The sequence below is a fragment of the Lupinus angustifolius genome, unplaced genomic scaffold (assembly GCF_001865875.1).
Source record: "Lupinus angustifolius cultivar Tanjil unplaced genomic scaffold, LupAngTanjil_v1.0 Scaffold_168_25, whole genome shotgun sequence".
Lineage (NCBI taxonomy): Eukaryota > Viridiplantae > Streptophyta > Magnoliopsida > Fabales > Fabaceae > Lupinus > Lupinus angustifolius.
In genome coordinates, this window is record NW_017726286.1 from 27,442 (window position 1) to 45,902 (window position 18,461).

At 31.0% G+C, this 18,461-nt stretch overlaps 2 protein-coding genes across 2 annotated transcripts; one reads left to right on the forward strand and one right to left on the reverse strand.

Annotated features, from left to right (window-relative positions):
* The first annotated feature begins 6,234 nt into the window (after nucleotides 1-6,234).
* Nucleotides 6,235-7,644, forward strand: LOC109340412. Its single transcript, XM_019578102.1, has 2 exons — nucleotides 6,235-6,356; nucleotides 6,779-7,644. The coding sequence occupies exons 1-2, from the start codon at nucleotides 6,300-6,302 to the stop codon at nucleotides 7,388-7,390; spliced, it is 669 nt and encodes a 222-aa protein (XP_019433647.1). The 5' UTR covers nucleotides 6,235-6,299; the 3' UTR covers nucleotides 7,391-7,644.
* Nucleotides 7,645-13,337: 5,693 nt separating this feature from the next.
* Nucleotides 13,338-14,862, reverse strand: LOC109340411. Its single transcript, XM_019578101.1, has 2 exons — nucleotides 14,675-14,862; nucleotides 13,338-14,029 (listed from the first exon to the last, which is right to left on the reverse strand). Exons 1-2 carry the CDS (start codon nucleotides 14,732-14,734, stop codon nucleotides 13,433-13,435), a joined length of 657 nt encoding a protein of 218 aa, XP_019433646.1. The 5' UTR covers nucleotides 14,735-14,862; the 3' UTR covers nucleotides 13,338-13,432.
* Nucleotides 14,863-18,461: the final 3,599 nt, after the last annotated feature.

The following is an 18,461-nucleotide window of genomic DNA, read 5'->3' on the forward strand; positions in this document are numbered from 1 at the left end:
GCTTTTTTTTTTATAAGAAATTAATTTCGGTGTGTGTGACTACCTTTCTTGATAAATGTCGCTCGAATTCTTGACCTTGTGGTGTTTCTGTCGGTCTAGCATGCCATATATCACTACACCAATGATTGTAACCAGCTTTGAGTAAACATAAAGGAGTGTGATTTGTAAAATTTTGAGTATCAATATGCTTTGTATCAAACACCTCTCTTTGTTTGGCTAATATGTCTAATAAATGAAAACTTACTTAAAAGTAACTTAAAAGCTCCCTAAATTCAAGGCAAGTTCTGGGCATAATATTCATTGAATCTTTCTTCATTCATTCAAGTTTGCAGTCTTTGCAGAAACTTAATCATTAGGAGAAAATCCTTTCTTTTGTTGAATGTAAAAGCAATGTTTGAAAAATCAAGACATTTCTCATTAGTTGATTAAACAACACAATTTGGAATTTGAAACAATGTACAGTTGTATAGTGGTTGAAATAATTAGGATGTACTTCTGACAGAGTAATGATTATTTTATAAAGTAATAAGATTAAACAATGACTAGTTAATAGAGTGTAAATAGTGTCAATACCCTTACTCTTCTCCCATTTGTTTCATTGAATTTTGGGTTAAAGAGACAATTATGTCTGCATAAACAATGAGGCAAAAAATGTCTCCATAAACAATGAGGCAACCTTATCTCCTTTGTCATATTTCCTATGGAAGTAACATGCTCCATTACTCCACTAAATGTATTGTATAGGTTACTAAGTAAAAATAAAGTAATGTAAAGGCCACATCAGGTTATGGATTTTGATTGATATATACTTTGATACGAAATCCCAGTCTTCAATTTGTTTAAAACTTTCTTTCACAGATGGGACGCGGTCTAGTGAAGGATCGAATTTCTAATTATCACACCCAAACTTTAAAGACATCAAACTAATATCCATTGAATTATAGGTCATCGGTTTCTTCTTCTTTTTTTAAGTATGAAATATGGAATGAACAAATTCACTGCCCTATGAAATAATGATCTCTGCCTTTCAAAAATTTGACTAGAAAATTGAAATCACCTGCTGTAGTAATTGATTATTTCAATTATCAAAAGTGAATATTTCAATTATCAAAAGTGAATATTTCAATTATCAAGTGATTATTTTTTTCAAAACTTGATCAACAATATTATAAATAAAATTGATAGTTCTAATTATTTTATTTACCATTTATAATATGCAATTTATAATTTGTTACTAACTATCATTAACTTGAAAGTAACAGGAAGTGGATGATATTAATTTACACTATTTATACAAAACATTAAAATTTTATGTAAATAATGGATTCCATTATTTTAACCATATTGTACTTTTTGGTGGATTTAGCTGAAAAACTTACAAACTAAACTCCTTTAAAAGTACAATATGATAATTATATCAAAAATGTAATTAAATCGATCAAAAATGAAGGATGATGATCAAAACTAATCAAATTGTATTGTAGTATATTAGTCAAAATTGGTTTGAACATGAAAAAATATATATTTTTCATCGTAAATGATTTGAACTTCGAATCTTTATAAGTATTTATAACATGGTTTTATATATTAAATATTTATAAATTTCTAATAATATATATAACTTAAGTAATGTGTGATTTAGTTAATGAACACTAATTTAATCATTATATTATTATATTAATATTTTGATTAATTTAATAATGGGTTAAATGGTTAATGATATTAGACACCAATATACACATTTATATATATCTTTTGTCAATTATTTATATTTTTTCTATATACATGAAAATAAATATTGGTCCCCTTTATACTCCCAAGTTTTTATGTCAATTTACCAATTTCCTATTTATATTAACCAATTAAATATATACATATTCAAGATCATCATGACTTGACCCTATCTGGTCACCCGATTTGGTCAACTTATGATCAGTTTTATCAGACTTAAAGGCGAGTTCGATGATGACAACCTCAAGGGGCTGCCTTAGAATTATAGGATCGTTTAGCTTGAAATTAGGCTTTGTGAATGTGTGAATTCGGTTTTGTCAAATTAGGACAATTTTAGGGTTGCGTTGGCCTTGGTTTGGGGTTGTATAGGTAGGCTAGGGTTTGTGTATGGTTTGAGGTTTTATGGCCTCGGTTTGGTTAGGTAATTTTAGGGTTGTAGGGGTTTGAGTTAAGGGTTTTTGGCTTGTAATTGTAGATGATGATTTGTGGCTGTTTAGGGTAAAGTGATGTGTATGGTTTCGGATCAATGGGAGATGAGGTGATTTAGGGATGGTTGGGTTCGGTTGGGGGTTATATGTTAGGATTGTCTTTTGATTTGGGCGTGGGGAAGTGTAGGGCAGATTGTGATGGCTTGATAAGGAAGAAGGTGGAAGAGGAATGAGATGGAAGACGCCACAAGCATGGAAGCTTGATAAGTCAAGTGTTGCTTGCCACAAGCTTAAGAAGCTTGATAAAAGCTCATCAATGGCCACGGCCAAAGGATAGAGTTTAGGAGAAGTCCTCTCAACTAAAACAATTCAAATTTATTCAAAATAAAACTTAACCTTTATTAATGATTTGATCAAAATATAAATAGGCAAAGTTGCCTTGGCTGAATAGATAAAATAGAAGATAGAAATCAAATTATCTTCTAATAAACATAAAAATAAAATCCTAAGTAATATCAATTGGTTGAGCTGAATTGCTTGTTTGACTTAGTCTTGAGTGTAATTCGGTTTTGGTAGATGGTTGGCCGAATTTGATGAGGAGAAGGAAGAGACTTGATCAATTTGACTTCATCTTGAGGAACTAATCATATTTAATTTGAATCCAATCTGATTTGTTGTTGGTTGGAGATGAGATTAGGATTCCCTATTTTATAGCCTTGTGCACCTTAAAAGATTGAGCTTCCTATCTTCTTTCCTTGTTTCTAGCCGTGTGCATCTTTGGGAGATTGATTAATCTCTCTTTAATCTTCATATAATCTTCTCTTTATCTCCAAGTTTGAAAACGTGTGCCATATACCCTTGAATTCAAATTCAAATCTATCTTCTTTCAAATCCAAATTCAAATTCAAATTCAAATTCAAATTGCTAAAACAAACCTATCTTCTTTTAAATTCGTTTTCCCTCCATGCCTTATCTCCTTGTTTGCCTTAGAGATAAAGTGTTAGCTGAATTGCCTTATCTCCTTGTTTGTCCTTATAGATAGAGTTCCTTACGTGCCTCCTTCCTTGAAATGATCATGCATTGACTTCCATTTGCCCTAGCCACGTGAAAGGCTTACCCTTGAACCTAAGTAAACTACTTGGTCATGAATCTAGTTGTAGAACCATCATGATTTATCTTGCCCTTGGAATCAAAGGCTGCCCTAGGAGGGTTTACATCATTCGAGTTCAAACTTTAGGGCATATTTAGGTTGGGTATGAGACAAATATTATCCGGCATCGATCTGTTATATGCTCACTTATTCATCATGATTGTACGTATGTTTATTCAATCCTGTATAGAGTAATAACATTTTTGACATTACATATCATTAATTTTGTGATCTTTCACCATATATATACATGATTAACAATATATATTAATTTATATGTCACATTACATATTCATAATAAATAATATTGAGAATACTGTAGGTAAAAGAGTATGTATTATACTTGATTAGGTCTAAGGTCAGTTGGAAAGGTTGACCTAGTTAATATTTGGGGTCGGATAGCTTCAAATCTTAGGCTAAGTTTAGGTTCAAAAAATTAATCCGACAAATATTTAGGGTCATGTAAGAGACAAATCTTATCCAACTTATCTTAGTAAATGCTCACCTCTAATACATAGTATAAGAAACTAAATCCAAATATTGATGTGCATGGTCCATTTTAAATCACCGTCCTAGATTCCTTCAAACTCATCAGGTGATCAGAATATATACACTCAAGTTTGGGCAAAGAGAATGCAGACAAAATGAAGCATGTTACCAAATACTTTCAAGTGATAAAAAGATTCTTTAATTCATTAATATACTATTAGGTTGTATGAATCAAAACATGTATATATACCCGCAAACACCAAGATATACCTTGCGTCTATTGGGAATCAAAATATATAATCTAAACCTTTCAATTACATTCTTAATATTATAAATTTATAATCTTTATTCACAAAAGCAACTTCAATGCAATTTCATAGAACAATTAATATTGTGATAAATAAATATATATTAAAGTCAACATAAGGAGAGACCTATTGGACATTGCAATTTTACTATGGATAAATATAGACATTGATCTTTTACATGAAAATAAAAATGATAAATGATGTTTATATATTGATTTATATATGTATTATAAAAACAATGATTAGAGGACAAGTGATTTTATTCCAATCCAAGCACTGAGACTGTCCAGGTGCTTTTAATCTTCCAATCTAAAACTCGTCTTTAATACAATACGAACTTCTTTTTCTTATTTTTTAAATTTATTTTATTATAAAATAATTTAAATTCAAGATTCTTAGATTTTTTAATTACATGTCATCCTCTTAGTTTAATATTGGATTCTTTACTATGGAGATTCATTCTCATCAAATACTATGAAATAAATCAGTATATTATCTGATTTTGGGACAGAATTTAATACATTATTTGAAGCTTCATAAGATTTGGGCGGTGATGAAAGTATACTTACATTCTCAATCTCGAGTCTTTGGGCTTTATACAAATTCACTCTTATAGGAGACTGCACCACCACCCTTGCACATGATTAAGTTTCCACTTTTAGTATAATTAATAATTTTTGTTAGGAGTACTATTAAAGTGATTTTCCTTGTTCTTCTGAGACCATTTAAATTCAGGTATTGTGCAACTAATGTGAGTAGTAATTAGTGGCAATCAAGCTCTAGTATTTATGTCATGTGTTAAACACATCATTCATCAATGAACGACTATTGACACTTTAGTAAATTGTGAATGATAAAATATGTGTATATTGTCTTAGAAACCATTTACTCTTTAGTAAAAATAATCTTACATGTGAATAATGAGACCACGAAATAAAACATTGCATATTCATTAAACTCTTATATAATATTAGATGCTTGATATTCATAATTATACGAGGCAATACACATCATTAACAATATTTGAGGCTTAATTGAGTAATTCAAATCCAACATGTTTTTATGGAGGAAAATATGTTAGCTGATTTTATGTTAAAACTTAGATTAGACCCCACTCAAAAGTTTAAGATTTGTGACTTTATTTTTATTGGAGCTCTTCACATCTTGGAAAAGGATCTTTCTCCTATATTTTAGTTTCTTTTTTTATTTTTTAAATATACCAAAAAATATTATTATTATTCTATATGCTGATGAGGAAATCTATTATACCGAATTTATAAATTTTTATTTTATAGTGAGACTTTCAACATAATGTGCGCCCCTTTGAACGGCACAATTCTGAGAATCTACAATTGCAGCCTCCCTCACTTGCTTCAAAAACTAAGGTACATAAAAAATTAATGGCATGTAGTCAGAGTAATTAGCTATGGTTTCCTCCTCATATTTACAAATATAAAGGGATGTTGCAATTTGTGAACTATATATTAGTCAGGATATAATGGAACTATATGTTGGATGAGTGGTAGGTGAACTTTACAAAATTAATGTAGCCTGAAGTCATCTAGAAACCGTGAAAATATTATTTTTCAAATTCCATCATATGAAATTTTAGTTTGTAGTTGTATTTCACATCAACTTTTCAAAGGCATAATTAATATTTTTAACTCAAATTGGGTAACTATAACCATCAAACTAAATATATTCACAATATTACATTTAAACATTTTCACCAAATCAATTGATTATATATATGAGCTTTATTATTAATAGTAAGATTATACTTGAATATATGGCTATAATATCAATTTAAATATATTAGTTAATATTTACTTACATTATACACATTAAAATACTTTAGTAATTATAAATGTTATATTAATATATAATGTATGTACAATTATGTATATTCATATAATATTATAATATATGGTAATATAGTATTATTAATATATATTAATATAATAGTATTAATATATTCAAAAGGTGTAAGAGAAAACTTAGGGTAAACGTAATATCAGGTCACACAACTGGTTCACATGATTCAAGTCAATGGTGCATATTAGACAGCACCATTATATATAATGAGTGATGGCTCAACAACTTGAAGCAACGATTTTCTCATCAAAGATAGATAGATACCTTCAAGTTAAACCCAAAGAGATTTAGCAACAAAAAAACAAACAGTTCAACAACATGTCTGGTTGGTCAGCTGAAAATGCCAAGAGAGCTTATCTTCAATCACTCAAAATGGTATGCACAAACAGCAAATCTATCATATTTTGTACTTAGAATCTGTTTTGCTCTTTTAAAATTCCCTTATCCAATTCAGTTGGCTTTGATTTTTCTTATTATGTTACAATTTACCCCTTTGGTAACATATTTACTTTTGTTTCATTACTACTTCATACCAGCATTTTAAATTGTTTTTGCGGTTAATGTAATTCTGATCACTGCGGTTGTTGTGATTCGTTTTTTTGTGATTAGAAAAATGTTTTTCAATCATTGTGATTCTTTGTTATACTATGATTTTGGGGTGATGTGATTGCAGAGGTCATCACAACCTGAACATTGTGGCTGCATTAGCTGAGATCATTGTTTTTTTCGGTCTAGGGTCTCCTATTTGACATGTCTATCACATACTAATCTGTCTAATCTGCCTTTAATTTTTGCAGGCCAAGAGGGGTAAAGAACCTGATGTAGCTGAGTTCATATCAGCTTTAGCAGCAGGCAAGAATGCAAGACTCATGGTGGTGGCTAGTGCGGGCACGGCCAGCTCCACCACGCTAGCATTGGCTGCAGCCGGCCACCAAACCGGTGGCCGTGTGGTGTGCATTTCAAGTGACCAAAATGAATCAAAAGCATCAAGAAAAGCTGTAGGAGCTAATGGAGATTGTGTGGAGTTTGTTGTTGGAGATGCAAAAACCCTTTTGCTAGGTGATTACAAAGGATCTGATTTTGTGCTTGTAGATTGTGACATCACTAATGCAAGAGAGATTTTTCTAGCAGCATTTGAAGGGGCCAAAAAAGATGGAAGAGCACTTGTAGTAGGATATAATGTTAGGCATAGGGCATCAAGATGGAGGCAATTAAGGGCATCATTTTTACCCATTGGAGAAGGGTTGTTGGTGTCCAAAATAGATCCAAATGTGAAGAGTACTAATGTGAATATTGATCAAAAAAGAAAGGGTCATTGGATTGTTCAAGTTGATAATTGCACTGGGGAGGAACATATTTTTAGGGTTCCCTCTCCTTATAGCTATAGGAAAGTGCAACTTCAAGCTTAAGGCTTTAAAAAATACTGATAGGTTTTGAAGAATGGAAGGGTTGAAGCATAGTCCCCTCATTTTATTAGGAATGTAGAATAGATAAGGACCAAATATTTGCTCTTCAGTTGTACCTTTGTATTGATTTGTGTTGATTTGTGTTTGAGTTGATATGTATGAATAATTAGAATGTAAGCAGCCATTTGGCCTGTTAATTTTTTCACAGGTCAAAGAAGGCATGGATGTAAAACAAAAATAAGCAAGAATTAGTTTAACATTGTTAGATATTCAAGGTGTGAGTTTGTGTAATGAATAAGTCTCATATATTATGTAGAAATGAATGAACTAAAGAGTTTAGCAAGTTTAAATTTTGATACTGTTGTTCATAGTTTTCTTTAGAATATGTATATGTGTTATTGTTAGTCTCAACTTCTCTAGTGATTATGTGGCAGCTGTTGAAGGGCCTATTGGAGTAACTTGATAGAGCTATGTTGTTTAGATATTATTAAGCCAGTCTTTTCAACATCGAGAAAAATTCACATGTACACCCAAAATAGAATCTTGTTTTTTTTAAAGTAAGAGGTGCAACAACGTAACACCCCACCAATATATTAGCATAGAAAGAAGTCAATTACAAGGAAGGAAATCTATAATTAGGAAGATAAAACCTATTTTTAGAACATTCTTGAGAGATGAAGGAAGAGATTTCACTCCAAGAAGTAAGACATTAGGAAGAGATATCAAAATTAGCTAATTTATCAGTACAAAAGTTTTCTTCCCTGTAAATGTGAGATACTTGGATTTGGATTTGCATAAATTCCATGATGCCTTTGCAAAAATTCCACTTATTGACCAATTTCCAAGGTGGCTTGAATATTCCTTTGAAGATGTCGACTACCAAGGAAGAATCACATTCCAACTATAGAGAGTTCCATCCCTTTGTTTTAGCGAAATCACCTTTGTGGTCCTTGAAGATAACACCACCACCCGCATGACCCGGAGCTCCCCTAACAGCCTCATCAGTGTTCACTTTAAACCATCCCCTGGATGGAGGAAACCAACACACCTCAATAATCTTTAGAGATATAGTGTAATTAATCTTAAAAATTGAATGATTTAAGAATTCCTAGCTCTTAAATTGAAGGTCTTGCCCAGGCCTTTGAGGTGTTACCCATAAGACAGATTTCCAGCTTAACTTTAGCAATTGCAGTGGGCAGATTTAGTCTATTGTTCTTGAATCTTATCTGATTTCTACAAAACCAAATAATGCAGACACTATAGTAGCAACCAACAAATCTTTAACTTGAGGACTCCAAGCTCTGTTACAAGCCAACAAGATATCTGAAATGTTGGACCTATTCAAATTTGTTAAGAAGGCTGCAAAAGTGGACTCTATGAAAAGATGCTGAGAAGACTCAAACTGGTCCATACACAAACTACAAATAGAGGCCAAATTGCAACCCCTTTTTTTGAAGATTTTCATCGGTTGGCATTTTACCATTTAACAGACGCCAGATGATGAAAGATTTGGAAGGAAGGATGCCGCTGGACCAAATTAAGCAGCACCAGTTCAAAGAATTAGTTGAATTGCTGATGAAGTTATAGGCATCTTTAAGAGAAAGACCACCATCGTTTGATCCCTGCCAAGCAAGGTTGTCCTTACTGTTGGTGATTCTAAAGTTAGAAATTTGTAGAGGAATCATCCAGGAGGAATTATTATTGATGTCAGCCACAGTAGCATGCAACTCTTGAGGAATGTTTAGAGTATCCACCAAGGGCTCTCCTAGCTAATTATCAGTCCAAAACTTAATATCCTTTCCATCTCCAATAATCCAGATTGTGTTGCTCATTGCAGAATGCCAATTCTTTTTAATGCCAGGCCAAACAGAGGACTTCAAGTATCTTTTTAATGCAACAACTCTGAAATATCCGAGGATGAAGAGCAAAAGAGCAATATGTTGTGAGCTTAACCATTTTGGGGATGAATTCCATTTGTTAATACTCTAACTTCCCTACAAATCTTATATCTTGCTTTTGTTTTAACAAAATCTTTATAAGTGTAGCGTTCGACATCTCATCTTCCACCACCAGAAAGAGATAAAAGAAAGGAAAATATTTCTTCTTTTTTCTAAAAATTGAAGTCGTGTTTTTGTGGACATAATGCAAAAAGTTTTTAATGTATAATTTGGATAATTTTAGTATTTAAACTAGAGTTTGGAGATTTGGGAGTTGATTTAGGATGGAGAAAGATATTAAAACTTTGTTACTCCTTACCAAAATAGTACATTCATTAATAGTATGAATTTTACATGAAGCTTGTTTAAAATTATTATACTAGTTAATTATTATTTATTAAGAGATCAAAATTATTGTTTATATGTAAAAGTATTTTATGTGTAATAGAAAATTAAGACTTATGTAATTGGTGGATAAAAGTTATTATGTTGGTCGTGGTAATTTTTATTTATTTAAAAATTAAAAGACAAAAAAAAAGTGTAATTCTGGTTTGTAATCCCATCATGAAAGACTGAAGTAACAATCCTATGTCTTGTTTGTCGTGACTCTACTCAAGGAGAGAAAACGCGATATTGACCAAATTCACTTTACGAGTCTTCAAAAGGTTTTTATAATAAAATTAAAGGAAAGTCTAACATTTATCATCATTTGTTTATGCACTTCAAAAGAAGGAAGTAATACTTGCTTCCCAAATTGAAGGGGTTGAAGTTAAGATCTTAGTTGTTATAGTATTTTTAATGCATACTAGAATTTTATTATTTAAGTTTTAAACATTAATCAATTTTACTTTTGAAACACTTATTTTGAATATTATTCAAGAAATACTTCTTACAAACAAAAATACCACCATCATACATAAAATTACATTTTTAGGAATGTTTAATTAAAAACAATTATATTTTATTTATTTAATTATTGTTTTTATTAAATGATATTTATTATTAACATAATATAAATATTTATTATTATCATAATATAAATATTTATTATTACTTCTCATTTAAAAATGAAAAACTGAATTATGTAAAAAAACAAAGAAGATAATAAAAAGAATTTATCTAACGATGTGACAATAATGTGGGCATATCACAATTGGTCTGTGCAAAAAGCAGAATAACAACTATGACACTTCAGATCACATAACGAAGATCCAAGATGCTTAGTACATGTCGGCTAGCTGGGTGGATAGAGTTGCATGTGCGATATGACGTTGTTGTAATGTTTGCACATGTTAGAGAGAAAGATTAATGTGAAGACATATATGTGTATATACAACCAATAAAATCTTGATATTGCATTAAAAATTTAATTACAATTAAAATTTATTCCTATAACACCAAGAAACATAAATAAACTTGCCTCTAGATATAACGTGATTGGTACGTCTACATGCAAACTTTTCGTCTATGTCGGACCATACAACTCCTGACGTGTGGTAACGAGTAGTGAACTAATGATTGCAAAGTGATGACTAAGTCTCAAGGAAGAAGTAGTGTAGAGTCTTCTGTAGCATTGTTGTTAAAATCGTTTCATACCGGCTGGTTCAACCAGTAAACCAGTGAATTGATCTCAATACGATACGGTATAATAAGTATATCAGTCATGCAATCATACCGGTCAAAACAAGCTAAAACTGGTCATACCGGCCATTTTTTATTTGAACCGTACCGGTTATACCGACCGATTTTTATTTAAAATTATTTTTTTAATGAAAATAAAAAATATATTGGTAATTTATTGATTTTTCAACATTAATGTTAATATATTATATATGTATATCTAATTTAGCCGGTATACGATTTAATTAGTGGATCACCGTTTGAATCACTATACCACTATAGCAGTATCCTAACTGGTTTGATGATCGATACAGTATTAATAACACTGTTCTGTAGTGCTCATACACTAAGGTTAATAGAGGGATGATTCTTACTATTGGAAGGGGACAAATTGGCATAGAATTTGAGACACTTAATTTTTTTTCTTTTTTGTATTCTTTTTTGAATACTTTTATATAGAGTTATTAAAACCGCACTGATTATCAAACTAGTCAGAGTACTAATATAGTAGTACAGTGGTTCAACTAGTGGTTGAGTAATTAAATCACATGTCGGTTAAACTGAACACATATGCTTATATATATATAAACTTATAATATGGTAGATAATATACTAATATTATATAAAAAAATTCCACTATGAGTACTTACATTTTTCTCATATTTAATTTTTTTTACACTAGTACTAGATATAGTATATACACATTTTTATTTTATATCATTTATTGATTTCTTAAAATGTGTGTATAACTTGGATAAAAAAGGGTAATATTGTAACATGATAACATTGTTTTTCACCAATTCAGTCAGAATCAAACCAAACTCAATCTATAATCTAATTTCTATCAAAATGAAATCATGAAGATAATAAAAAATCAAATTTATCAAATCAAAATCCTCTATGTATCAAATATAATATCATTCTCTCTCTCACTTTATTCTTCCCCTATCGTCTCTCTCCCTTCTCTTTCTTACTTTCTTTTATTTTTCTCCTAACAACATCTTTCCCTTCTCTTTCTCACACGTTTTTCTTTCTCTTACATGTTTTTCTTCTCCCTTATCTCTTTCTCACTCTCTCTTCTCCCTCTTTGTCTCTGAATTCTTCAAAACAGCCAGTTCAATGTTTAGGTTGAGTCCTTTTTTTAATGCAACAACTGGACGGTCAGTGCCAACTTGGCCGACTCACCGGTTTTGAGGAATACCGGTTGGTTTTAGCCGGTTTCTACTGGATCTAGTGCATACCCGTACAACAACCATCATGTACTGATAAGGAGTCCAATTTACTGATTTTCTAGTTGAACCGGCCGGTAGAGTAAAGTTTTACCAACACTACTTTTCTATGTGTTTTCAATGTGCATTGCATCCCTATTTGTCGAAGGTCAAGTCCATTAAAATTAAAAAATATATATTTAATTTCATTTTTATAAGTCATTAATTTTTTGATCCAAATAATAACTATATGCCAGATATATTTTCAAATACATCATTATTTTGATTTAGTTTTTAATTACATAAAAGCATGAGAAATATAATGTATTGATTTCAAAATGAAATGTCTCTGATACGTGTATATAACTTTATAAGCATCGATTATTCACATTTTCTCACATTCTTTGTAATCTAAATGTATTTCTTCATAAACCAAAACATAAATTATCTTTAAAAATTAATTCTTTCATTCCGGCTCATTTACTATTTTAACACCTTTTTCTATATATATAAAAAATGGATCAACCAAAATTAGGTATTCAAAATCTAATTTCCCATAAAAATGATAAACAAAATTAGTAGTGAAAATAAATACCATTCTTATAATTGCAAAACTAGTTAATGCACCAAATTTTTATGGACAGATTTACAGTTTAGTATTATGAAAATAATTATTTTAAAAAGAAATAGAAAGGGTTGTAATATAATAATTGTTAAAATTCCCATGGTTTCATAATCAATTCTGGAGCTAGACTTGGTCAAAGAATAGCTCAGTTTTGTCTTCTATTGAGTATTAAAGCATAAAGCCTCAAATATGAACATGTGGATCTTCCCTCAACGCAAAGGGAGCCATCATCCATTAAATAATTGGCCCATATGCCGAATAGATTATTATTGTCAAATACATATACATTAATTACAACATACTACTTGAACAAAAGTCAAGATTCTACAAAATTACAACAACAAAAACAAAAAATCTTACGTTGAAGTTATTGAACTAAAGCAAAAAAGTACAAATCTCTATAAACTTATAACTTACATATAACTTATACCCACCATCTCTAATACATGTGCCCAAGTATTATACCTCCAACTCACCATAACTCTAAAATCATATCTTATACGTTGTCATATTCTAATAAAAACATATTATATCAATTAAAAAAATAAATATTCATTATTATTACTGTTTTTGCTTTATTTTCATTAACACGAAACATTATATGAGACACGATTTGAGATTAACAATCTCTCTTCCATCACCAAGAATTAACTAATCACTTTCTGAAAAGATGTTCTTCTCCAGATTGTTGATCTATGTGCTTGAACCAACGACTAGGTCCTTTATTTGTAGTGACAACTTTTCCACTTGTGCTTCCTATGTAAGCAATATCCAAACCCTTACCAACTGGCAAAAACACTGATCTAACAACACGTGTTCCTTTCTCAAGTGCCTTGTTCCATCTGAACCCTGAAACGTTTCTTTGCCATGCATTCTTGCATGCCAAAACTGCCCCTCTATTTCCAACCTTTGCCACCCTTAGAACCCTATCAAACTCCCTCTGCTTGCAATCAACAACAAGGAAATCAAGCCCTAGGAGGCGTGGTATCACCTTCTCCGCCTCCCCAGCCACCACTTCTGGCGGTGGTGACACCCCTATCTCAGCCATGGCCTTTGTGTACTGCACCGTTGATGGTTCATCTGGGACTATGCATACGTGCCTTGCACCTGTGTTGCGAGCTGCAACTGCTAGGCCGAAACTTGTGATGATTGGGCCATTGTTGGACCATGATTCCACGATGAACTTGGCGTTCCAGCCAGCTGCCATGGCTGAGAGAAACTCAGCTACCTCTGATTCCTTAAATTTCTCACACTGCAAAAGGGCAAAGTCAACATTTATCATATGAGAACTTGTTTCAAACATTATCTTACACTATATCTTAAACCAATAATATTAAAATAAAAATATAAAAAATAATAAATATTTAATTTTTTAATTGAAATAAATGTTTTTATATCTTTATTAGTTAAGGACCACATCCTTGTCCATTAAATACACCTAAGAAAAATAAATCGTGAATTTTATTTGCTTTTTTTCGATTTTATTTGCTGACCGAAGACTAGAGGTGTAAAGAACTAAAGATCAACAAAGACTAATCACTACCAATTTTATCATTGAGCCATGATCACTCTCTTATAAAATTATATTAGATGCATGGCATTATGAATTCAACTAATTAATTATGGTTCAAAAGGAATATATTAAACTAGAGGCATTCATATATTTAGATATAAACAATAATACATATACCGATAGAGAAAAAATGGACAAGAGATAGAGATAAACCTAGATGGTACATGTTTAATTAACTGCTCATGAAATCAATCATATCACATAAGAGATAAAAAAGTAGTTGAAACTGAATTCATAAATAAGGAAGGAAAGAAGAAAGAAATTTATAAAGAATGAAAATATATGTGATTGTTGGTTCTTGAGGTTAAAGATATAGATGCTTACTAATTTAACAGTGTCAAGGTAAGATTTTGAAGCAGTTTCTGGAGACCAAACAAGTTTCATGATGTGTATCTCTTTCTTAGTCTTTCTTTCTCTGTATTCACCTCTCTTATATCCACTTTCTTTTGCGTATAAACTTGGGTAATTTAATGGGGTGGTGGAAGAAAAAAAATGAGAAGGTAATGCAGAATGACGTAAGCGGAAGAGTTAGGTAGGAGGATATGTATATATAACGGTATTAATGATCAAAGAGATATATATGAAAGAGAAAAAAAGAGACTGAGAGACTTGTTGGACATGAGTAAGCTTTTGACAGTTTTTTTTAATACCAAATGTATATACCCTTTATTTTAATCTATTCATGATTACTCATTCTAATGAATGTTGATAAGCTAATGCTTTGTTGATAAGCTTATGCTTTGTTGATAAGCTTGATTACATAATTGGAAAATGTACATTAAATCCAAAAAAGATAAATTGACTTTAATATTTATATATGTACTATATAAATATAAATATATATATAATATTATTTATCATTAAATAATAATAATAAAAAATGTTATGATACGTACATCATTTTCTCAAACAAATTAGTTGCACATGGTAACTAACTAATTAATAGCTAACAAACTGTTACTAAATCTTATTATTTTCTTTCTTCAGCCTTTTAGGATTATTTACTTCCACATGTATTTTATCATTTTATGTGTATTTAGAAATAAATAATCCTAAAATTATTTCATCTTTTAAATTATATAAACATAAAATAACTAATTTAGGTAAAAAATATATTAAATTCATCCTATAAATAACTTCATTCTTTCAAGACTGTCTTCTAAGTTTAATTTATATATTTTGAAGTTAGTTTCTATTTTTAAATCGGTTATTCAAGATATTTTATGTTTTAATATTTAGTTAGATTTGTAACCTAAAATCCGTCATGTAAAGTTTAAAAAATTAATAGATGAGCTATGTATTTTTTGGTATATAGATGAGCTATGTATAAATATGGATCATTTTGAATAAAAAAACAACAATATAACCTAATAAAGATAACATCAATATCAACGTGTCAATAGTCCATGAATGTGAAGATATTGCTCCAAGACTGATAGTTTCAGCAAATTCACAAGCAAGACATGAATGTGAAAATCAATTATTCTGATAATCTAAAAACTTAAACTATTAAATTCCTTCATAATTGTTTGTATTGAACAATACATAATGTAAAAAATGTTAGCTTAATAATGATATTAACCATTAAGAATTTTTGGTTTCTGTTATGCATAATCTACTTATATAATTTAATAGATAAGACAAACTAATCTTTATTGGAGATCTAATATGTATGTACATGTTTTAGACTATTAATTTCATATAATCAATAATGAGTGATCTAATAACAATTTGTTTTTGAAAGACTTACTTACTATCACTAGAGTAAATATTTGTTGGTCATAAGGATCTTAGTGTACTGTCTCACTAAACATGTAAACCATACATGTTGTTTCAATCTGATTTTTAACATTGAAAAATAAATTATAAGAAAGGGGAAGGAAATACCCCTTATTATTTCTCTTCATTTTCATACTCTCTTGAACCAAACACTTCAGTGTCTTTAACTCCTAACCTTATACCCTATTCTCCATCTCACATATTCCTCTCAATGCCTATTCTCTCTCAAATTCTACTATCTCAAACTCCATAAGCTTATACCTTATTCTCAAACCCATTCTCCTCAAACCCCAACATCTCAAACCATATTTTTGGATCTACACTACTTTGTTCACAATCCAAGATAAGATTTCATTCTAGGCTTGCCTTGCATTTTAGTTTTGTTATTTTGTTTTCGTCCATGCACTGTTTGATTCCAATGAACCATTACCATAAACAACTTTCTATTTTGACACTAGTTTGTTGTTGGAAATAAAAAAATCTCTATTTTAGGAACAAGGATCCTCTCCATTAATGGAGAGACAAATGATTATTTTTACTCATATTTTTAATGACAAAAATATGATTTTATTGTGAACAAAAAATAAAAGTATTATTACATGTTGTCTGTTATATATTATTGTGTGACAATTACCTCTACATTAATAGAGAGAATCTTACTCCTATTTTAGGAGCTTACAAGTGTAAGCATAAAAATTTGAAATGTGTGCTTCTGACTTGGGTGTGTCAAACGTTAAAAATATAGTTTTTCCAATTCTAACAGACTATTGTCGGAATCAAAATGTTTTGCATTCTAACCTTAGTCTCTCGGAAGTGAAAAGGTTTAATTAAGTGCATTATTCTAATTTGTATTTTATTTCTTACAATTTATATGTCTCCTGGAACTAAAATGAGTAATCGGTTGAAGGTAACCATGCATCCATGGGACAACGTTGTTATTAAGCAAGCACATACTGCCTCACTTAGAAGGGAAAATGTGTGGGATTATGCTTCATCTTCTAATGCACCAACACATGTGATGATAATATAAGGATGAATCTTCCTCCTCCATCTGAATATCATGAAGATGATAACATGGTTGAAGATTGCGCTTCAAAGATTTCAGAGGGGAATAAGATATTTTTGCACTTTATGAAGATGACAAAATTTGTGATTTGCACAACATCTCTTTGTTGGTTATGTCAAGGCAATGACTCGATGTATAAATGACAATGACTCAACCCATAAAGATCAATTGCAATCCACTAAATCATAAGCATCTAATTGATTGAATCATAAAGTTGTCTCATCTTATTTATCTTAGATTGATGTCAATGGTTTGCTTGCTAAGTTATGTGAACTATTTAGCTAATTAGTTTTAAATACAAATGTAAATAATTGTTGTATAAACATGTATATATTCACATTGTAATCTCTGAATAAAATAAGAATCAAATTCATTCTCTATACGGTATCAGAATAGGAATACTCTAGTAAGAGCATTAATGGGTTAGAAGTGGGAGAATTCATTCCAGACTCGGTGGAGTCGGAGGATGGAGAGACCTGGCTGGAAGTTAACTCAGCGTGGGGAGAATAGGAGGAGGAAGAAGATGACATGGCTTCCTTTCTTGCCAGTGTTGACGTGGAACGGAAGAGAGGTCAAAAGGGTGGGTCAAAAGTTAGGGTAGAGAGAGATGATAGTGACATTTCTACTTACTCTGTCCGGTCTGACAAGGATAGGGAAGAGGTGATTAATAGTGTTTTGCTGGAAAAAGGGAGAAAGAAAGGACAGCAGTTTGAAAGTTGTTCAGCGGGTGTGGATATTGAAGAAAGAAACAAAGGTGTTGCAGGTGAAAAGGGTCTGCAAAAAGTCTCTCCTAGGGATGAAGAAGAAGAGTTGGATGGTGTGAGGAAAAAGGTGAAGGAGGATGGGTGTTGTTCTAAAGTTATTGGGCTTAGGGTAGCCCGATCCGGCCTAATCAATTACAAAAAGAAGGGGACCGTGTTTAGGAAAAAAAGAAGAAGAAGCTGGGCCCTATTTCTCAAGCCCAACATAAAAAAGGGAAAGGAATTATTTTGCAAAACTCCCCTTTCCAGGAGCACGTGGGCTTCATTAAGGAAATGGTTCCCTTTAAGAGTCAATTGGGTTGCTTTGAAAAGGGCTCTTCTTCTAAAAGGAAAAAGAATTCAGCTTCAGGAGAAATTCAAGGCACCTTGGCTAAGATTCAATCTTCTTCAAAAAATCACAAATCAAGGAAAAATTTGGTAATCCCTATTTCTCAAATTTTTTCTTTGCTGAGTAATATGGGTCCAAGGAAACCAATGAAGAAATTGGCAAGAAACAAGAGAAAGG

What these genes read in the sequence shown, in the direction of transcription:
- LOC109340412 (XM_019578102.1), top strand. Translation starts at nt 6,300, where the DNA reads ATGTCTGGTTGGTCAGCTGAAAATGCCAAGAGAGCTTATCTTCAATCA. An exon ending in ATCTTCAATCACTCAAAATG is followed by an intron (nt 6,357 to 6,778) that starts GTATGCACAAAC and finishes TAATTTTTGCAG; the next exon opens with GCCAAGAGGGGTAAAGAACC.
- LOC109340411 (XM_019578101.1), bottom strand. Translation starts at nt 14,734, where the DNA reads ATGAAACTTGTTTGGTCTCCAGAAACTGCTTCAAAATCTTACCTTGAC. An exon ending in ACCTTGACACTGTTAAATTA is followed by an intron (nt 14,030 to 14,674) that starts GTAAGCATCTAT and finishes GCCCTTTTGCAG; the next exon opens with TGTGAGAAATTTAAGGAATC.